This window comes from Physeter macrocephalus, chromosome 18 (genome assembly GCF_002837175.3).
Source record: "Physeter macrocephalus isolate SW-GA chromosome 18, ASM283717v5, whole genome shotgun sequence".
In the NCBI taxonomy this organism is placed as follows: Eukaryota; Metazoa; Chordata; class Mammalia; order Artiodactyla; family Physeteridae; genus Physeter; species Physeter macrocephalus.
The window spans coordinates 85,051,751-85,071,861 of record NC_041231.1 but is presented as its reverse complement, the minus strand read 5'-3'; the positions used below and the strand labels follow the sequence as shown (position 1 = coordinate 85,071,861).

General features: G+C 52.6%; 4 protein-coding genes across 8 annotated transcripts; 2 read left to right on the top strand and 2 right to left on the bottom strand.

Moving 5' to 3' along the window:
• Positions 1-5,055: 5,055 nt before the first annotated feature.
• Positions 5,056-11,791, top strand: LY6G6D (lymphocyte antigen 6 family member G6D). Of its 2 annotated transcripts, none has more exons than XM_024121921.3 (3): positions 5,056-5,162; positions 10,327-10,473; positions 11,451-11,791. In XM_024121921.3, exons 1-3 carry the CDS (start codon positions 5,072-5,074, stop codon positions 11,672-11,674), a joined length of 462 nt encoding a protein of 153 aa, XP_023977689.2. In that variant the 5' UTR covers positions 5,056-5,071; the 3' UTR covers positions 11,675-11,791. The 2 variants fall into 2 exon arrangements, with proteins under 2 accessions (XP_023977689.2, XP_007110187.1); XM_007110125.1 differs by lacking the exon at positions 5,056-5,162 and adding an exon at positions 10,134-10,228.
• Positions 7,060-8,564, bottom strand: LOC102975746 (lymphocyte antigen 6G6e-like). The gene is made up of 3 exons (XM_024121922.3): positions 8,425-8,564; positions 7,627-7,724; positions 7,060-7,489 (listed from the first exon to the last, which is right to left on the bottom strand). Exons 1-3 carry the CDS (start codon positions 8,474-8,476, stop codon positions 7,286-7,288), a joined length of 354 nt encoding a protein of 117 aa, XP_023977690.1. The 5' UTR covers positions 8,477-8,564; the 3' UTR covers positions 7,060-7,285.
• Positions 11,792-12,522: 731 nt separating the features above from the next.
• LY6G6C (lymphocyte antigen 6 family member G6C) lies at positions 12,523-17,379 on the bottom strand. 2 transcript variants are annotated; one of them, XM_007110118.4, is made up of 4 exons: positions 17,275-17,379; positions 15,139-15,246; positions 13,650-13,760; positions 12,523-13,198 (listed from the first exon to the last, which is right to left on the bottom strand). In XM_007110118.4, exons 2-4 carry the CDS (start codon positions 15,188-15,190, stop codon positions 12,984-12,986), a joined length of 378 nt encoding a protein of 125 aa, XP_007110180.1. In that variant the 5' UTR covers positions 15,191-15,246; positions 17,275-17,379; the 3' UTR covers positions 12,523-12,983. The 2 variants fall into 2 exon arrangements, with proteins under 2 accessions (XP_007110180.1, XP_028335034.1); XM_028479233.2 differs by lacking the exon at positions 17,275-17,379 and adding an exon at positions 16,200-16,298.
• MPIG6B (megakaryocyte and platelet inhibitory receptor G6b) lies at positions 16,478-19,988 on the top strand. 3 transcript variants are annotated; one of them, XM_007110121.4, is made up of 6 exons: positions 16,478-16,588; positions 16,808-17,155; positions 17,315-17,405; positions 17,765-17,805; positions 17,916-18,014; positions 18,144-19,988. In XM_007110121.4, the coding sequence occupies exons 1-6, from the start codon at positions 16,528-16,530 to the stop codon at positions 18,215-18,217; spliced, it is 714 nt and encodes a 237-aa protein (XP_007110183.1). In that variant the 5' UTR covers positions 16,478-16,527; the 3' UTR covers positions 18,218-19,988. The 3 variants fall into 3 exon arrangements, with proteins under 3 accessions (XP_007110183.1, XP_023977881.1, XP_054936030.1); XM_024122113.3 differs by having other exon boundaries at positions 17,916-18,028; XM_055080055.1 differs by lacking the exon at positions 17,315-17,405.
• Positions 19,989-20,111: the final 123 nt, after the last annotated feature.

Below are 20,111 nucleotides of genomic sequence, written 5' to 3'. Positions count from 1 at the left end.
CCACGTGCCGCGAAGCGGCTGGGCCCGTGAGCCATGGCCGCTGAGCCTGCGCGTCCGGAGCCTGTGCCCCGCAACGGGAGAGGCCACAACAGAGAGAGGCCCGCGTACCGCAAAAAAAAAAAAAAAAAAAAAAAGGATGAATTATCGCACTTAAGCGTGAACAATTTTCAAAACCATAATGTTGAGTAGAGAAAAGAAAGCCACTGAAGATTACATACAACATGACACCATAGTACATAATTCAAAAACACTTAAAATTTAATGATCAAGTATGTGAAAGATAAAGAGCAAATTTATAATACTGGTACACAGCATAGAGGATCTTTGGCTGAAAGGGTAATATTTTGTTTCTCGATAGATATAGAGGTTTGTTTTATTTTTCTTAGTACCTTACACCTACATAATATATAAACTCTTTAGTTTTTCATTGCAGTAAACACATATAGAAAAAAATGCACCAATTGAATATGTCCATGTAGTCATCACCCAGATCAGGAATCTGATTACATCATTACATCATTACTGCATCTAGAAGACCCTCTCCAGATCACTACCAGTTGCTACCACCCCACCAAGGGTAACCATTACTTTTTCTTTCTGTTTAGATCTGAATTTATTTTTAAAATTTATTTTATTCAAATATAGTTGATTTACAGTGTTGTGTTAATTTCTGCTTTAAGCAAAGTGATACATTCTTTTTCATATTCTTTTCCATTATGGTTTATCACAGGATATTGAATGTAGTTCCCTGTGCTACACAGTAGGACCTTGTCGTTTATCCATCCTATATATAATAGTTTGCATCTGCTAATCCCAAACTCCCAATCCATCCCTCTCCCACCACCCCCCCCACCCCCCCAACCACAAGTCTGTTCTCTATGTCTGTCAGTAGGTTTCGTAGATAAATTCACTTGTGTCCTATAAGTGATATCATATGGTATTTGTCTTTTTCTTTATTTTTGGCTGTGTTGGGTCTTCGTTGCTGCGCGCGGGCTTTCTCTAGTTGCGGTGAGTGGGGGCTACTCTCCTTGTGGTGCTCGGGCTTCTCGTTGCGGTGGCTTCTCTTGTTGTGGAGCACGGGATCTAGGTGCATGGGCTTCAGTAGTTGTGGCTCACAGGCTCTAGAGCACAGGCTCAATAGTTGTGGCACACGGGCTTAGTTGCTCCGAGGCATGTGGGATCATCCCCGACCAGGGCTCGAACCCATGTCCCCTGCACTGGCAGGCAGATTCTTAACCACTGTGCCACCAGGAAAGACCTCTTTGTTTGTTTGTTTATTTTGGCTGCGCTGGGTCTTCATTGCAGCATGCGGGATCTTTAGTTGCAGCATGAGGACTCTTAGTTGCGGCATGCATGTGGGAACTAGTTTCCCGACCAAGGATCAAACCCAGGTCCCCTGCGCCAGGAGTGCCGAGTTTTAACCACTGGACCACCAGGGAAGTCCCTGTCTTTCTCTTTCTGACTTACTTCACTTAATATGATGACCTCTAGATCCATCCATGGGTAACCACTCTTTTAATCTCTAACCTCATAGATTACTTTTGTCTGTTTTTGCACTTTATGTAAATGAAGCATACAGTACGTGCCCTTTGTTTCTGGCTTCTTTACTCTCATTATGTTTGTGGGATTCAAGCTTGTTGCATGTCATTGTGGTTTGTTCATTCGAATTGCTATCGAGTGTTCTGTTGTGTGAATATACCACAGTTTATTTAGCTAATATACAGTTGTACATTAGATATAGTCTTTGGTATGCATGAAATAGTGCATCAAAAACAATTTTTTAAAAATAGCCTTTAAAGATAAATAACACATTGGGACTTCCCTGGTGGCGCAGTGGTTAAGAATCTGCCTGCCAATGCAGGGGACACAGGTTCGATCCCTCATCTGGGAAGATCCCACATGCCGTGGAGCAACTAAGCCCGTGCGCCACAACTACTGAAGCCCGCGCACCTAGATCCCGTGCTCCGCAAGAAGAGAAGCCACTGCAATGAGAAGCCTGCGCACTGCAACGAAGAGTAGCCACCGCTCGCCACAACTAGAGAAAGCCTGCGCGCAGCAACGAAGACCCAAAGCAGACAAAAATAAAAATTAATTAATTAATTTAAAAAATAAAGAAATGCTTTACCAGGAGTCTTTTTTTAAAAATAAATAAATAACACATTAAAAACTATTAGAGCAATATGAAGAGCTGCCTTAAGAGAGTCCTTCCTGAGGCAAAGGGATGAATCCGTGAATTCTCCAGGCCCCTGTTATCCTTCTCCTTGAGTAATAACTTAATATACTCATCAGGGGCTCAGAAGAAGTCTGTGATGTGCCACGCAGCCACAGAGAAAGTCATTCTAAGTCATTTAGGGAGTACTGACTGGATGTGCAGTCTTGCGCTGGGTTCCCTGGAAACCAATATGAAGACTCAGCTTCTTCCCTCATGGCTGGTGTCTCTTGGAATGGAGGAGAGAACACGGAATGTACTTCCAGACTGATGGGAGGTGGACAGCCGTGACCCCTTCTGCACAGGTTTCTTAGCGCATAGAGTCTTTGTTCTGAGTCCTTCAGCTGATGTGGAGTCTGAAGGGTGAAGAGGTCATCTTTGGAGTGGCCTGAACTGGGTCTTCTCCCTCTTGGCACAGAACGGTGGTAGTCACTTTTTCCCCATTAGACATGCAGCTGGGCTTTATCTCCCCAGCATTCCCATCCCCTTCAAAGGCCCATGTCACGCCAGACTAGGGAGTATGGGCCTTTATCTGGGCTCTGTTTCCTCCCTGGGGATAGCAGGTCCCAGGCAAGAAAACTTGGTAAGCTCTCCCCATGGCTGTCTTATTCCTCCTCCTTCTGTGCCTACATGGGCTCGCCCAGGCTGCGGCAGGTAAGGAGCAGGAGTTGAGGGATCCTTCACCTATTCACAGGGTTGGGAGGGACTGCTGCTGTTTCTCCTTAGTGGCCTGGGGAAGGCATCTGTCTCAAGAAGATAGATTTACCCCAGTTGACCTCCGCCTGCCTCTAATACTGGGAAAGATCCAGAGTCAGCGAGGGTCCAGGTCAGGTACAGTTTCCTTTAGAAAATAAGAATGGACAAGTAAATGCTCATCCAGAAGAGGAGAAACAAAAGCGAGGGGTATGGGCATTTGTCAACTATTCCAGCCTTTTCCCTCTTGCCCTCAGATTCCCTCACTTGCCAGGAGAGGTGGGGAAAGCCCCGCCCTCTTCTCTCCACCTTACTTTTTTGTAGCTGTCACTTGAGAAGTGTGCTCACAGTCAGGCCCAGTGCTGGGGGACCCCAGAAGGGGAAGAAGCCAGGGGTAGGAGGTTGACGGGTGAGGTTGTTGACCTGATGGAGGTCTCTGGTCTCACACAGCCCCCTCCCCACAGACAACATCCAGGCCATCTATGTGGCACTGGGGGAGGCAATGGAGCTGCCATGTCCTTCACCACCCACCCTGCATGGAGACGAATTCCTGTCCTGGTTCCGCAGTCCTGCAACAGGCTCCTCCACTGCTTTAGTGGCCCACGTCCAAGTAGCCAGGCCAGACCCAGACCCTGGGAAGCCCGGAAGGGAATCCAGGCTCAAACTCCTGGGAAACAACTCTTTGTGGCTGGAAGGGTCCAAGGAGGGAGACGCTGGGAGGTACTGGTGCGCTGTGCTGGGTCAGCGCCACAAGTACCAGAACTGGAGGGTGTATGATGTCTCCGTGCTCAGAGGTGAGTGGGGGGCATGCAGACCAGGGGCCACTGGGAACCAGGGAAGCCCAGACAAAGAACTGAGGAGTCCCTCTCTTCCTCCAGGATCCCAGTTCTCTGCGAGGGCTGCAGATGGATCCCCCTGCTCTATCCTCCTGTGCTCGGTGGTCCCCACCAGACGCCTGGACTCTGTGACCTGGCTGGAGGGGAAGGGTCCTGTGAGGGGGCATGTGCAGTCCTTCTGGGGTGATGGGGCTGCCCTGCTCTTGGTGTGTCCTGGGGAGGGGCTTCCTGAGCCCAGGGGACGTAGACCAAGAAACATCCGCTGCCTCATGCCTCAGAACAAAGGGGTCAGCTTTAGCCTGGCAGGTAAACTGATGGACACTAAGGGAAGGGATGGTGCCTCCGACACATCCCGCACTGCTAGCTAGGGGAGGGGGCGAATCTGTTATTGGCTGTTTTTATCCCCCGCTGCCTGTAGGAGGAGGGCTTCTTTCTCACTGACTGAAGCTGTAACAGAGAAGGGGGCTGGTTAAGCCAGCTTTCTGATGGAATAGACCATCAGTCAAGAGGGAGAAGAGGAATTCTGGTGGAATATACCTTTGTTTAGAAATAGGATGATCTATGATTTTTGTGGAATATCCCTTAGCAGTGAGGAAGAAGTTAAGAATTATTGCTGGGGCGGTTGTCTTTTGAAGAAAGGATATATATATACACGGATGTTATAATGGCCCATTGATGGTGGAGGCAGAAGGAGAAAAAATATATAATTGTTTTACAATAAAAAGTCCATTATACAGAGAAGGAATTCTATTGGATGTAGAACAACCCATTTACAAAGCAGGAGGGAGGAGCAAATGACCGTTAGTTTGGTAAGTGAAGGCCAACTAACAGGCAGTGACTGGGTTTTATTTCCCTCTACATCCTCACACCTAATCTGGGGTCTGGCTTGTGGTGGGCACTCAGCGAATACCTGCGGAGTGGATGAAGGGAAGAATGAATAAACAGAAGGCATTTTCTTTTTTTCTTAAAAGGGTGGGTTACTGTGAAGGGCTTGAGGAACAAATCGCCGTTATGGCTGGTGGTCCACCCTGGAGTTAGCCATCCATGTGTAGGCAGGGGGGCATCGCCACTCTCTATCAATGTCGGTTTATGGGATCAGGGTGAGAGGCCTGGAAACGGGCAAGATGGGGTGGTGGATACTGGGGGCAAGGAAGTCCTCTTTTGGAAGGGCCCACCAGACTATGGGGGAAAGCCTTTCTTTGGGGCACAAGGGACAGACCCCCCTCCCTGCCTCCCTCCTCATCCCTCGTGTCTTGCCCTTACCGCAGCCCCCGTGGATGCCTCCCCTGCCCTCTGTGCCCCTTCCACGGAGTGGGATGCGCCCTGGATCCTGATGCTGTTGCTCACAGTGGGCCAGGGGTTCGCCATCGTGGTACTCAGCGTCATGCTCTGGAGGCGGAGGGTCCAGGGGACCCTGCACAGAAGTGAGTCTCTCCTTCCCAGAGGGGTGGGCTCATATCTTGCCTCTATACCCTGTCTTCTCTAGGGGAGGAGGGGGGGTAAGGAATATAGCTCTGAGTTATCTGGTGACTTCTCTGCCACACCTCATATGGCTCTTTCTCCCCAGATGCCTCGTTTCCTCAGTTCAAACCCGAGATCCAGGTCTATGAGAACATCCATTTGGCCCATCTCAGGTGAGGAACAACTAGGGGGCAGAGGCTTAAATCCCGGAGGAGACTGAGGTTGGGGTGGGGATGGGATGCTGGTTCCTGAGGACATGGAGAATAGAAGTATCCTTAATGTCTTTCTGCTTTGCAAAACCCACAGCCCACCTGCCCCTAAGACCAGGTGATCTCGATGACATCTACTGTGAAGTGTGACCTGCTGTCTCCCTGGCCATCTGGCACCTGAAAGATTCCCAAAAACGTTGGCAAGGGGGGAGGGGCTGGGAGTGCTACTTCACAGTCCAGCTGGTCTCCAGCAGCCAAGCTTTCTGTGTGTGTGTGTGTGTGTGTGTGTGTGTGTGTATGTGTGTGAAGGGGCTGGGGGCTGAAGGACAGGAGAAGCATTATTCTGTGATGTCACCTATGAAAAGTGTTGTTTCCTGTCTCACAGAAGCCAGTGGAGGGGTGGCCCTGAGCCTGCAGTACCATGGGGTTGAGGGGAGCTTGGGGTAGCTGGAAGGGGTTGAGGAGGGGTGGGGATGAAGAAAAGGGACAGAGGAATCCGGAGACTTGAGCAGTGGTGGAGAATCAGTTATGGGGGAACCAAAGGACAAATGGGGGAAATTGAAGAAGAGAGAAGAGGCTCAAGTCAGGGTAAAGGGAAAGAGATGGAGTGAGAGAGAAAAAAAAATAGAAGTACAAAGTGGGAGGATTGAGGGACAGAAAGAATGGAAAGAAGACTCAACTTAAGCAAGATTCTAAATTAAGCCAGATCTCCACCCCTGTCTCATCCTCACAAAGAAAAGAAATTGAGAGAGAAGCACCTCTAATCAGACCCCAGACTTCCTCAGATGGAAGTGGAGGGAACTGAGTCAGGATGGGGGTACCTGTGCCTGGCCACCACCCCCACGGCGCCCCCTTATCCTAGGCGCTCCACTGTGGCATCCGGAGCAGGGAGCAGCTTACCACCCTGACATCCTGGGGGCCCCTGGGCAAAGGGCGTGTCCACTGCGCTGGGTGGGCGAATTCCCTGGTGGGGTGAGTAATTGGGCCCTGCATGCTTGGCTGTCAGTGAACCAGGACAAGTCTGGGCTGGTGAAGTGGAGGAGGGCGCAGGCGCTTCCAGCTCCTAGTCTCAGGCGGAAATGAGCTGGCCTCCCCGCCACACCCTCACCACTCCACCAGGGGCCGCTCTGTGTGTCTACTCAAGCTTGGGCTTCACTGGAGAAAGGCTTTCTCAGAAGTCTTACCTAAAGCCTTCACGCTGCAGTGGCTTAAGCTAAGCTAATGGCAAGGAGGATACCAATGACAGATGGAGGATGAAGTGAAAGTTGTGGTTCACGTGCCAGCACCCCAGCCCAACCCACCAAGCAGCTATAGTTTGCTGTCAGAGCACATGCGTGTGCGCATACACACACACACACACACACACACACACACACACACACACACACACACGGAGCAGTGTTACTGAACTCCCAGATAGCACTTTTATCATATTTACTCTTCATAGTTCCCCAAGCCCTCCTTCCTGACCTACCAAATTAATCTCTCCTAGCAGGACCCTCCTCCTCATCACACCTGGTGCCCCTTCGATCCCCTTGCCTGGGACCCACAGCTCCGTCAAACACCTGCTTTGCCAGAGAGCTGGGGCTGAGAGAATGCATCAGCAACAGACATCTAGAAAAGACCAAAGATTTAGAACAGGTGTTCATTATGAGGCTGGGCTCCGGGTAGGTGCCTCTGGGCAGGTAGGGACTAGAACAGTGCCTGTAGGAATTGGGTTTGGGGAGGGGTCCGTGAAGGTGTTGGGCCCAAGGGGTGTGAGGTCTCTGTACAAGATCAGGTTCTTGGGCAGATCTCAGAAGTGCCTGTGCAGGTGTTTCCAGGGCCACGGCGATAGTGGAGGAGTCTTGGGTTGAAGGCTGGCGGAGGAGGTGGGCTCACCAGGTGAAGCTGGCCACGAGGATGAGCGGGGTGATGAGGAGGAGGCTGGGGAGCCGATGTGGCGTGGTGGCTACGTTGCACAGGTCCTGCTCGCAGCAGTGGTGCTGAGGAGTGTAGGAGAGTGACCAGTAGGTGGCATGGCCCTGCAGAGAGCACTGGGTCCTTGGGAGGCAGGCTTTCTGTTCGATGACCTCACTGTTCTATGGGACAAAGAGGGGATGCTGAGGCAGGGGCAGGAAGGAGGCAAGGGCCATGAGGCCACAGGAAAGGCAGGATGGGTGGCGGTGGGGAAGGCCTAGGGGGTCCTCCCTGAGGTACCAATACTGATGCCACAAACTTCATCATCCTGACACTCGGTAGGAACAGGGTAGCAGGGTTTGGCGAAGTTGCAGGTGTAACAGCGGAGCCGTCTTCGGGCAGGGGAAGTGGCGAGACCTGTGGGGTCGGTGGAGATCAGTCAGGGAGGAGAGGCAAACAGAACAGGTGAGAGGCTGAGCCCAGATTTGGGAATGGGTTGCATAGACAGAGGTGATACACAAAGTGGGGAGAGAGGAGCAGTGAAATGGAGGGAAAAACAGACAGAAGTAGAAAAAGAGACACAGAGAAGGGAGGGGGATAATATAGGAAGAGAAAAAGACGCAGAGGCACGAGGGATACAGGGAGTGTGAGAGACACACAGACATGAACAGAAGCCAAGAGAATCAGAGATGAACACAGAGAATGACACAAAAAGCCAGGCCGGGATTGGGAGGGGGTGCCAGTAAAGAAGTTAAGCAGATGGTGCTAAGTCAGATGAGAAAATAGGAATTAACATTGACCAAGGGGCCCAGCAAAGAAACAGGAGGTGAGATAAGGGTCAGGGGAGAGAGAGGCTTGTCAAAGATGCCACAGGAAAGAGACAATTATTCTCAAATGCCTTTGAAAGGAAATTTTTCTTGTTCCACCTCATCAGGCTGTCCTGAGACCATTCCCAGTAGCTTTTCTTTCCAAAACCCCTACAACTCCCTCCTTGGCATTTCTCAGCACCCTCTCCGCCACCCCCCACCCCCAGACCTCAGGCTCCTCCACAAGCCCCTGCCAGCACCACCACCCCACCCTGCGCCCAGCCCCCAAGGATTCCCCAGCCCACCCTTACCCAGAGCCCCACCGAGGAACAGAATGCAGAGGAAGATGCTGGAGGTGCCCATGGCTGGACCCGGGGCTCAGGAGTCTGGGAGAATTTGATCTGCACCCGGAGATCCTAGAGTTGGAGAGATGGAGCATCTGAGCGAGACAGGGAGGGAGCAGTAAACAAACACACCTAGGGAGTGAATCTGAGGGTGGGGCGGAAGCCACTGGGCAGCCTGACATAGCAGGGACTCTGGCCTCACAGTTCTCACATCCTCCCTGTCTCCTACCGGGCCCTGCTCTTGCCTTGAGGGTGTTCTCCACTCCCGCAGCGCTGGTCTGTTACTCTTGGCTGCGTCTGGCGCTCCTGAATGGTGTCTGTCAGCGTCTGTCACTTCCCCTCCTACTCCTTTCCCTCCCTCCCCTTGTCTCAAGCTGTTCTTTGCTCTCTCATCTCCTTGTTTTTGTTTCTCTGTCTTTTGTCCTTCTGTGCATTTAAGTCTGTCAAGGTCACTCTCCTTGACCTTGAGCCCTGGCCCAGACCTGTTTGCAGCCCACATCTGTTGGCAGCGGTGTTTGAGTGTGGACTCAACAATCCCCCACCCACCGGCCCACACAAAGCCCAGCTGCAGCTGCGTAAGGGAGAACGCCACCCAGCTTCCGATCCCTTTGATCCCCCCAAGCCTCAACATTCTTACCCCATAATTATCTCTCCCAGCCTTACTGCGTTAGAGGAAAGAATTAATCATGGGTGCGGCCAGAGGGACTGATGTGTTTCCACTGGTGCAGGGATGAGGGTCAGAAAGACCAGGAAGGAAGGCAGCGATAAGATTTGGGGAGTACGGGTGGTAGAGTCTGGAAGACGGGGGCTTAAGAGATTGGGGAGAAGAGCTGCACCTGGGGAATCAGGGCAGAACATACTGGGAGTAAGAGGCAGACAGGGTGGGGGAGATGTGAGGTGGAGGTGAGGCAGAGGAGACACAGGTATCCACTGAGCAGCAGTTTTCAAAACATTTATCTCAGGACCTCTTTACATGCAAAAATTACTGAAGACCCCAAAGAGCTTTTCTTATGTAAGTTATGTCAATATTTGCTATATGAGAAATAGAATATTTTAATAGATTCATTTAAAAATAAAAAAACAATAAACCTATTACATGTTAATAAAACATAGTTTTGCGAAAAATAATTCCTTTCCCAACAGTACAGTGAGAAGAGTGGCATGGGTTTACCCTTTGGGGAATCTATTTAATGTTGGGCTTAATAGAAGAAATAGAAGATGGCTGGGTTTTCACATCTGCTTCTGCATTCAACCTGTTGGGATTTGTTGTTTTGATTGAAGTATCTGAAGAAAATCTGACAGATATGTAGTTGGAAAAGGAAGACGGTGGAGGACCCTCTAAAAGGGTCTTAGGGACCCGCAGGAGGTCTGGGGCCACCGTTTTAGAATTGTTCCTGAGATGGAGGAGTTTGGGGATGCCAGAGGATGCTGAGAGCTCTTTCTCCTGTGGGGGCCCCTCCCTGTCCCCGCTGGGGCCCCGGTGGCTGCTGGAGGAGTCTCTTTCCTCCCTTTGTATTGCCCTATAAAGCCCAAGGCAAGCACAACTGGAGAAAGCCCGTGCGCGGCAACGAAGACCCAATGCAGCCAAAAATAAATAAAATAAATAAAAATTAAAAAAAAAAAAAGCCCAAGGCAAGGGGGATAAAAGGCTGGCAGAGCGGGGCCAGGGAGGCGGGTGGGCGGGAGGGAGAGGCGCTACAGACACAGGCAGACACAATGAACCCCCTGTTTGCTGGGATCCCGCTCAGCACCCTGCTGCGGGCTGCCTCGGGTAAGGAGCAGCCAAGGCGCCTGTCACAAAGGCCCGTCGCCCTGTGCCAGCCGCCCCCCCCCCACCCCCCAGTTCCAGCATTTCTTCTCTCCTGCCAGGAAACCGCAAGCGGTGCTATGACTGCGGTGGAAGCCCCAGCGGCTCCTGCAAAGAGACCGTGACCACTTGCGGCCAGGGCGAACGCTGCGGCTTCCTGGAGCGCAGACCCCAACCGGACCTGAGACAGACCAAGCCATCTGGAAACCGTGAGTCCTCCGTTTGTCCCCCCGCCTCCAGCCTCTACTACTTCAGTCCTTCTGGCTTCCAGAACCTTCCAGGCTCAGTCTGGCTCTGGGCAGATGGTGCCGCTGTCAGAGCGGAGCGGTCTGTAGCCCCTTCTGGCTCCTGGCACTGAGCCCCTGGAAGCCCGCTGTCTGTGTGGCCCCGCCACCCCCGCCCCCTCTTGACCCTCCAGAAAGAGTCTCATAGGCCCATTCACTCACAAATGGGTGAAAAGCTCCCTTGAAGGCAGGGACCAAAAGATTCAGCCAAACTTCAACTTGCAGGCATCAGCCAAGGACCAGGGAGGTATGTGTGTGTGTGTATTCTAATTTTTTTGTTTCTAAATAATTTTAGATTGACAGAAAAGTTAATTTTATTAGAAAAATAGTACAGATCAGTACTGTACAGCCTCACCCAGTTTCCTCTAATGTTAACGTCTTATATAACCATAGTACAATTAGCAAAATCAGAAAATAACAGCGGTACAGTACAACTAACTACCCTACAGACCTTACTCAATTTAGCCAGCTGTCCCACTGATGTCCTTTTTCTCATCCAGGACCCACACCAGGATCCCACATTGCCTTTAGCTCTCCTGTCTTCTTAGTCGTTCCCCCTCTGGACAGTTCTGAGTCTTCCTTTGATTCCATGATCTTGACATTTTTGAAGAGTCCTGATGAGTTATTTTATAGAACGTCCCGCAGTTTGGATTTACCTGATATTTTCTCATGATTAGACTGAGGTCGTGAGTTTTTGGCAAGAAGTGATGTTGGTCCCTTTCAGTGCATCCCACCAGGGGTTCACAATGTCAGCGTGTTAACTGTGATCACTTGGTTTCAGGGAGGTGTCTTTTGAGGGGGCAGAGGATCCCTTTGGGCTCCTTGAAATCACATCTGCTCTGCCCCAGAAGGCAAGTCCTCAAGCCAGGAGTTCAACAGCCCAATCTCATTCTCCCTCTCAGCCTCAGTGACCTTGATTCATCACCATCCAGACTGCGTGGCGGCCCCTCATCGCAGTCAAGTGGAAACAGAGGTGGTGGGAGATGTGACTTATATGACCCACAGGGACTGCTGCGTCTGCGACCTGTGCAACAGTGCTGTGGTGAGCACTGCAGCCCCCGTGTGCATCGTGGCTGCAGGGGTCACCGCCCTAGCCTGGCTCTTGCCAGGACTGTGGAGAGGGTAGTGGGAGTAGGGGAAGAGAAGGGAGCAAGGGAAGGGGATCTGAGGTGAGAAGATAAACACTCCTCTGTGAGCCATTAAAATCTATCGACCACTCTAGGGCTGACTGGAAAATTCCATCTTTTATTGATGGGAGGGCTGAAGGAGTAATATGGGGGCAACCAGGCTCTAGTTTAGGGGTTATCAAGGATCAGTGGACTTCGTTACAATGGTGCACTCCTTAACCAACTAAACCCCAAAGGACAATGGAGAATCTGCCCTATGTGACTCCTACATCCTGTTGCTAGGGAGAATCTTCCTTAGCAATGAGGATCACTGAGGGGAGCAGGCTCTGGGCTGAGTGGGGGCCACCAGGAATCAATGAACCTCGTTGTCTGGGTTTGTTCCCTTCCCCGCATTTGCAACTTGGCTCCCAATGTGACTATTTGGAATTGAGAAAGGAAATGTAATCACTGTGATAGGAGGGTTGCTTGGTGCCCCACGTACTAGGCCAGTGAGGCCTCTGAATCTAACTTGAGGGACTGAGGCCTGGAAAGAGGGTCCCAGGTCCCATCTCCATGCAACTCTCCTACCCTTTCTGGGGAGCCCTCAAGCCAGAATGCACTTCCTTCTTGGCAGTACATCAGAGGTGTGGCCTAAATTTAAGATAAATATTGCTCCTCCAAACACTGGGCCCTGTACGCCACCCCCGCAGACACTGGAAGAGAGGATGGAAGCCTGCAAAACCTGTTTCTCCGTCTGCCCCAGCCCAGCCTCTGAGAGAAACTCCCTGAAGGGCTCTTGGGTGAGTGTGAGGGCTGAGAGTGTTATTTCCTGGGAGCGCGCCTCTGACAATAGATCTTCTGATGCACAGTTGATGATATACAGACATTTATTACTCAAAATGGAAAGGGCTGAGCATGGGGATGAGGTACGTATGGGAGCCAGGGTTTGGAGAATCAGCTCATACAGTGAGGTCATCAGGTCCTTCCTGGGAGCCTTCACTGGGGACAGGACAGAAACCCCATTTCAGGCCCAGATTCCAATCCCTCCTCACATAGGGCACAGGGGAGTTCAGGAGGCAAAGTGGGGAGCCCTTCTAGGAGACGATGGAGGATCTGGAGTGGTGTCGAGGGAAATGGAAAGAGACTCCAGAGAAGCAGAGTGGAGGGTGTGGGATGGAAGGATGGATAGGGGGACCACTGTCTAATTAAAGAAATGTGAAGGGTCTGGAGAAATGCTTTTCTGAGCAAAAGGAAACAGAGGATATGAAGACACAAGAAGAGGGGCTCAGGCTAAGGCAGGTGGGAGGAGGGGCAGCCATGGAGTGAGTCTCAGTGCAACAGCCAGAGGCCAAGGCCAGCCAAGGAGGTGAGGAGGACAAGGGCCAGGGCCGGGGTGGGCCGAGGGGCTGGGTTATTGCAGTTGTCCTTGTTGCAGCAGGTGGTGTTATAGGTCAGGCCTAGCTTGTGGTTGGTTTGGTTGAAGGCCTCCCGACAGGGCTCTTCTGGTGTGCCACAGCGGAGGTTGGAGAAAACCCACATCTTCCCTGGGGTTAGGAGGGGGCAGTGGGGACAGTTAAGATGGACACCTGGCATGCCTGTGTCCACCTCCCCACCCCATGCACCCCACCCAGGCTTCCTTCCTTCCCAACTCTGCCCCTGGCCCTGCCCTTCTGTATCTCTTCTCAGTCTAACCTTTCTCCTGCACTTCCTTACCCTGCCTCTCACCCCAATCCTGGTCCTATCACTTGCTGCCCATGAGGCTTTGGACCTGTTACTGTCTCTTTTTGAGGCTGTTTTCTCAGTATAATAATAGCACCCACATCATAGCGTTGTCATGAGCATTAATTGAAACAATCCTTGTAAAGACATAGGATGGTGCCTGGCACGTAATAATCCTTGGCCAAATATCATCATTGCTGTAATTCTCTGTTCCACCTCAGCCCCAGCCAGAGTCTCCCACTGGCCCCCTCTCCCCACTGAAGAAAGGAATGTTACCGAGGTACACATTTGTTGTCAGGCATTGCTGTCCTGGTTCCAGGCGGCAGGACTGCCGGTCCACACAGCCCAGCAAAGGGACCTTGTAGCAGGAGTGACAGCGAATGTCAGCTGGGAAGACACAAGTCGGGCTGAAGTGATGGAGTGTCTGACTCACCTGGAGAGGACCCCAGCTGGTGGGCAGCGTGGAGAAGAGCTAATCAAGTAGGCATTCTGACCTGTTTGGTCTGGTAGGGACAGAGAGGGTGAGTGATGCAGAAAAAATGCAGGTGGGTGAGCGTGGAGTTGCTCTGTGAATAGCCCACACCCTAAACATCTTCCTTCACTCCACCCCATCTGGAGATGAATCAAGAGGGGCAGAGTTACCAACAATGGGGCTGGGGACAGATTAAATGTGAAAATACCACGGGGAAGGAATGGGGTGGCGAGGGAGGAGATGAAAGCAATTCAGAAGAGGTCACAGATGGAGTCTTGAAATAGGAAGAAATATTACAAGTAAAAATCATGGTGGTTACAACACTTGCAGAAATGGCTTGGAACTTGAGGCTGGCAAGAAAGCCACGTGGGGCCAGATTAGCAATGTATTCTTCACCTCTCGGGGCTGCCAAGAGCATGGGAAGAGGAACCAGACTTGAACTGAATCCTCCCACCCCAATAGCTCTCTGACAGAAAGGAAAAGTATCTGGGAGACAGCTCATCAGAATCCATCCGAGCACTTTACCAAAATGGAGAGGATGGGTGCAGAAAGGCAGAAGGTGGCACCCCGAAAGCTTCTGCTGCATCCGATTCAAGGTTTGAGGGACGGAAGGGTTCAGTCCGTGGGTGGAGGAGCCTGGTGACTGCACCTCAGTGAAACTCACCTCACCCTGGGGGTGAGCAACCTTGGTATTCCGTCCCTAGAAGGCCGGGAAATCTCCCAGGTTCCCTGGGAGGTTCTGAGAGGTCACTGGAGCCCTCCAGAAAGCTTGTGTTCCTGGAGGTATGCACCTCAGGGAGGAGCAGGGGTGGGGATCTAGAAAAGGCCACTGCTCGAGGGACTGAGCACACAGTCCCTGAGGGAGTAGATGGGAGGATGGCTCACAAAAGAAGCCCCAGGCTGGTTGCCTAGATTTCTGGGAGGACGCCCTGGCTGAGTGCAGGTGGTGAGAGGAGAAAGCAGGTAAGCTGGATCCTGGAGAGTTCTGTATCAGAGCGGGGCTGGCAGGGGAACTGGATATCAGAGTTTCCAAGGAGTGGGGAACAGGGGACCTGGAACCCTGGGCAGGTTAGAAGAGTGCGTCTTGGAGGTGGGGAAGAGTCTGAAGATGGAGACACGGGTCCTTGGGAAACAGAGCAAGGACCCTGTCACAGGGGGGCACAGGAGAGCTGAGCCAGTTGGGTCTGGGGGCGCTTGGGATCTTGAGTAGTGGGCCATGTAGGGCAGTGCCTGGGGCAGGGTGTAAAAGTCCTGACCAGGTGAACCGGGTCCTTGGGGCCCCCAGGTGCTCACCTGAGATGCAGCAGAGCAGAGAAGACAAGGTGAGCAGCAGAAGGCCTTTCATGGTGAGGGTCCCAAGAATGGTAGCCGCCGCCAGAGTAGAATTTCAGGGATCCTGCTCTGGGAGTTGAGTGGCCTTTTTGGAATTTATAACCACAACAGTCCCTCCCTCCCTGGCCTCTGGTGGCCCCTCCTTCCCCATTTAGGGAGGGGCTAAGCAGGACCCAGTGGGGCAGTAGGGATGGGGATGGGAGAGAGAGGTGGGGAGGGTAGGTGCACTAGTGGCCAACTCCAATTTGGTTCTTGGTTTCAGTCCAAGACACACCCTCCTGGCCCCCAGGAGTAACATCCCTGTCTGCCCAGTCCTCTGAAGAAGTATCACCAAAGGCCCCTGTGATGTTACAGTGGCTGTGGTGGTAGCAGTGTCTGCTGGTTCCTGGGAAATGGACAATGGGGTGTGGCCCAAGCTGACTGCAAAATTTTGGTCCCTGGCGGGCATTGGTAGGGGTATGTGGGCAGCAATTGAGCACCAAATTAATCTCAGTTCAGCCTCCACTTAGTTTTCCCAACCCCTCCTCAGCCACAGGATGGGGGAGTAGGATTTGTGATGTCACCAAGAGCTTCTGTGATGTCAAGCAGCAGAGGCATGAGCTGGAGCTGCCTGTTAGGGAGGGGCTGCCTCAGGCCCCCTGAAGCTTCTCAGGACCTCATCCTGGCTCCACCTGGGCTTGGCCTGGCCTTGGTTGCTCCAGTGCAGTGAGGGCCGATGAAGTCCTGGGTGTGGGGCTGTGCACCTGCTCCAAAGCGCCTCCCCAATCAAAACCTGCCAATTTGGGAGGGCCACCTTGGGCCGGGAGGGACGGAGTGGGCACAGAGGGGTGAGGTAGCAGCTAAAATAAGAATAGAAATAGTAATAATGGCAAGCATATAGTGCTCCCATGTCTCTGCCATCGTTCTAGGCATTTACCGTGTATTACTTTATTTAGTTCTCACAATACTCTGCGAGGTAGGTACTTTTATTCCCATTTTACAGATGAGCAAGCAGGCCCAGAGAAGTTAAGCGACTTGCGCACCTCACGCAGCTAGTAGGTGAAGTCGAGATTCGAATTCAGACAGCCAAGATCCAGAAATCGTGGGGCTCCCGGCAACTGCTACGCTTCAAGAGTTAAAGTCTGCGAAAGTGCTTGTGTAAAGGGCCCCAGCATGAATTCTAAGTGAGCATTGGTTGAGGGCTGTGAACCTGCCTGCAAGGATTGCCAGAGGGATGTGGGCAGCTGGTGGTCCCTCCCCCATTCCTTATCGGAGCACCCAGACCTGCGGTCTCCCCCTCCACCCCCCTCTGATTTCCCTCCGGTCTCCTTCGCTGATTCACTGGCCTCCTCTTCCCACCACATCGCAGCCATGGCCTTGGTTCTGCAGCTGCTGCTGCTGCTGCTGTCGAGGGCCCAGGGGAACCCCGGGGGTAAGCCATCCCAGGAAAGTAGGAATGGGCGAGGAAAGACTGAGGCAGGAGGAGGAGGCGAGCCGGTGCGGTGAAGGGGGGGATGAGATGTGTATGGTAAGATCCAGGATGGCGGGAGGGGAGAGGAGAGGGAAAAGGCGTAAGGGGGAGGGTCGTCTTGCTCTGTGGACTTGCCTTGACCACCGTCCCCCGCAAACCCCCCACCCCCGCCTCCCCTAGCTTCACTGGACGGCCACCCCGGGGACCGGGTGAATCTCTCCTGCGTAGGGGTCTCGCAACCCACCCGCTGGGTCTGGGCACCTAGATTCCCGGCCTGCAAAGGCCTGTCCAAAGGACGCCGCGCGATCTTGCTGGCCTCACCGAGCGGGACCCCCACCGTGTCTCCCGTCCAGCCCTTTGCTGGCCGCCTACGTGCCCTGGACCTTGATATCCGGCGGCTGGAGCTGCTCCTGAGCGCGGGGGACTCGGGCACCTTTATCTGCAAGGGCCGCCAAGAGAACCAGAGCCGTACGGAGCTTCACGTGCTGGGGGACCGGGCCTATTGCAGAGCTCCGGGGCCTACCCACGGTAGGTCCAGGCCTTCACACAAAGGGGACCTAACTCAGACACACGCCCCCGTCAGGGAGGGAAGCCTGGTCTGGGGCTTCCTGAGTGGAAGAGCTAGCTCTCCGTCCCCGCACCCTGACCTCGGCATCCACCGCTACTCCGCTTCCAACGTTCCCGCAGGGCCCGTGTATCCCCAGATTCTAATCCCGCTGCTGGGCGCTGGGCTGGTGCTGGGACTTGGAGTATTGGGCTGGGCCTGTTGGCTGCGCAGGTGAGCTCTAGGGGCGGGGCCTTGTTGAAAGGCTCTCAACCCGAGGCGGGAGGGGCAGGCCCAGAACTTTCGCGGGCCAAAGCTACACCGGGAGCCCTCGGGTGTGGTTCGGAGACGAATGGGGGAGGTCGGAACTTGGGGGCGAGGCCGTGGGCTGGTGGGTGGAGCCCTAGCTAAGGAAGCCAAGCTAGAGGCCGAGCTGGCTCCAAGCGTGGGCGGAACTGTCTGTGCGGGTGGAACCTAGGTTGTTTTGCTGGTCAGAGCCGGCCTGTTGCTGGGTTGTTGGTGGAGCGTCCTGGGGCCCGGAACAAGCGAGACAAGATTAGTGGTTCTCAGAGACTCTTATCCATCCCTTACAGGCGCTCGCCCCCTCACCCGCCTCGACCACCCCCCAGATTTGGTGAGACTAACTCCACCCCATTTGCCTTCCCCGCACATTCCCTACCCAATTCCTGAGTCTGAGCCCTTGCTGGGAGCAGACATGTTGGTCACCTTCTCTCAATCCTTCAGCTCTGTCCCCCCCACATAGTTCCACTCGCGAAAGCGGAGCCCCAGAGGCCAGTAGAGGAGGAAGAGTCCAAGATTGCAGGGGACCTGGACCAGGAGCCGGTAAAGGCTTGGGGGTGGGATGGGGGCTGGCCAGAATCCGTGAGTAAAGTGGACCAAGAAAGACAGAGGCTTGGATCCCCAAGGGAGTCAGACTTCTGAGACCCTCCTACCTTCCTCCCCACCTTTCAGAGCCTGCTCTACGCAGACCTGGATCATATGGCCCTCAGAAGATCCTGCCGACTGTCCCCAGTGGTCCCTGCTGATGCCTCCACCACCTATGCGGTTGTAGTTCGAAAGGCAGCCTTTACTACCTCACAAGCTGGGGGCTCCCAGCTCTCCATAACACCCCTCCCCTTCTTGGCCCTTCACCTGGAAAAGGAAGGCACCATGGGGTAGAAATGAGCACTAGACTGGGAGTCAGGAGACGGAGGATCCAGGCTATCTCTGCTGCTGATCTTGGTCCTTCCTTACCCCCATCTCTCACACAGCTTTCAGGTCTCCTTCACCACTGATGTCCTTTCTAAACCTGATCAAGCCCTGTTTCCCTATCTTAAGACATCAACGACTCCTAGATTTTTGCCCTATCTCTTCCCTTCTCTCCACAGTCAGGCTCTTTGAACCAAGGGCCTACACCTGTCTCTTCCAGTTTTCTCTTCACTCCACTCCCACTGCTCACATGCTCTCCATGAGATTGCCAGTGATGTCCTAATAACCACACCCACTAGACATTTATTAGCATTCATCTGGCTTGGCCTTTGATCGCTCTTATTTAAGCTCTGTTGTTCTTTAATGCTGTTGTCTTCCTTCTGGACTCCTCCTCCTTGCTCCCTTCCCCTACAGTATTCTCCACCATTCCAGGTTTGTCTTTTTCTTTATCTGCCTTCTCCCTCTCCTGGGATGCTGTCATCCACAGCCAGTCCTCAGCCTTTTTCTGTGCAAGCAACATCCAGAACTCTCTCCAGTTCAGATCTCTGATATGAGATTTCCAAACTGTCCCTCAGACATCCCTGCCTGGCTGGCCCTAGGCATTCTGCACAGAGCAGGTCCAAAACCCAACTCACTGTCATCTCCCAAGCCACTTAATCCTTCCTCCTCTGCATTCTCTCTTGATCAACCCCATTGCCCAAGCCAGAAATGGAGAGTCATGTAGACCTCCTTCCTCTCACTTCCACACGATAAACCAAGTCCTCTCTTTCTATTTTAATGTCACTGTCAAATCCACATCTTTTTCACACCCAGCATTGTCACCTGAATGTACTCTATTTCCTCCCTGGATTACCCATAGCCTCACCTCATCCTCCTGCCCTTGTTCTCCTCCCTGAAGCTAAAGAGATTCTCCCCAAATGCTAACCTGCTCCTGACAGCCTGTATTTCAGCTCTGGGCCCATGGGCCTCAGCTTTGGGTTCAAGGTGCTACAGTACTCTACTTACTCTCCAGGCTTATCTCTGTCACTCAGTGCCTAGAACAGGACAGCCTTAGAGAAATTCTCCCCAGCCCCCAAATGTGCCTTTGCCCAGTGCAATTCCTTCTTCCTGGATTAGCCTTTGCCTCCTCCCCACTATCTGCCTGGCTAATTCTTATTTATCCTCAGGACTCAGTTCAAGTGTAGCCTTTCCTGGGAAACTATTTCTGACCCACTTTGCCCACCCCTGCATACACTCTGATGCCCTAGGGAGCCCCCTTATTTCTCTCATAGCAACAGCCTCCTGTGAACTGTTCCATTACAACCTGTATTTGAGTTTATAAGAAATTTTCATGTACTGTGAGTCCCTTGATATCAGGAGACTGACCCTTTTTATATCACTGCTAAGCCTCAGTAAATGAGTGAAAATGAATATCTCTGGAAATGTCATTTCCTCCTATCAACTAGAGATGGGCTGTTGATCTCCCAGTCTCTGAGTCATCTGACATTAAATTCAGTGAGTGATTCACCCATATTTTTTCTCTGCCCTGTACATGCTCCCCATCATAGAAATTCTGTCCTGTCCATCTTGTGCCCAAGCAGCTATGACAGGGCTGGACAATGAATCAGTGAGCGCTGAATGAGGGTTTGATGAATGAAGGAGGCCTCCTTCCCAGCACTGACCCCAACCTCAGGTTTCAGCCCTGCTCTTGACCCTCTGCCCCAGTAAGACACCAGTCGCAGCCCAGTCGCA

Excerpts from the sequence above, each read along its gene's own strand:
- LY6G6D (XM_024121921.3), top strand. The coding sequence starts at position 5,072 with ATGCTGTTGCTCACAGTGGGCCAGGGGTTCGCCATCGTGGTACTCAGC. Across the intron at positions 5,163-10,326 it reads CCAGGGGACCCTGCACAGAA|GAAACCGCAAGCGGTGCTAT; the intron begins GTGAGTCTCTCC and ends CTCTCCTGCCAG. Across the intron at positions 10,474-11,450 it reads GACCAAGCCATCTGGAAACC|CCTCAGTGACCTTGATTCAT; the intron begins GTGAGTCCTCCG and ends TCTCCCTCTCAG.
- LOC102975746 (XM_024121922.3), bottom strand. The coding sequence starts at position 8,476 with ATGGGCACCTCCAGCATCTTCCTCTGCATTCTGTTCCTCGGTGGGGCT. Across the intron at positions 7,725-8,424 it reads GTTCCTCGGTGGGGCTCTGG|GTCTCGCCACTTCCCCTGCC; the intron begins GTAAGGGTGGGC and ends CCGACCCCACAG. Across the intron at positions 7,490-7,626 it reads CCGAGTGTCAGGATGATGAA|AACAGTGAGGTCATCGAACA; the intron begins GTTTGTGGCATC and ends TTTGTCCCATAG.
- LY6G6C (XM_007110118.4), bottom strand. The coding sequence starts at position 15,190 with ATGAAAGGCCTTCTGCTGCTCACCTTGTCTTCTCTGCTCTGCTGCATC. Across the intron at positions 13,761-15,138 it reads TCTGCTCTGCTGCATCTCAG|CTGACATTCGCTGTCACTCC; the intron begins GTGAGCACCTGG and ends GTGTCTTCCCAG. Across the intron at positions 13,199-13,649 it reads GACAACAAATGTGTACCTCG|GGAAGATGTGGGTTTTCTCC; the intron begins GTAACATTCCTT and ends TCCTAACCCCAG.
- MPIG6B (XM_024122113.3), top strand. The coding sequence starts at position 16,528 with ATGGCCTTGGTTCTGCAGCTGCTGCTGCTGCTGCTGTCGAGGGCCCAG. Across the intron at positions 16,589-16,807 it reads GGCCCAGGGGAACCCCGGGG|CTTCACTGGACGGCCACCCC; the intron begins GTAAGCCATCCC and ends CGCCTCCCCTAG. Across the intron at positions 18,029-18,143 it reads GAGCCGGTAAAGGCTTGGGG|AGCCTGCTCTACGCAGACCT; the intron begins GTGGGATGGGGG and ends CCCACCTTTCAG.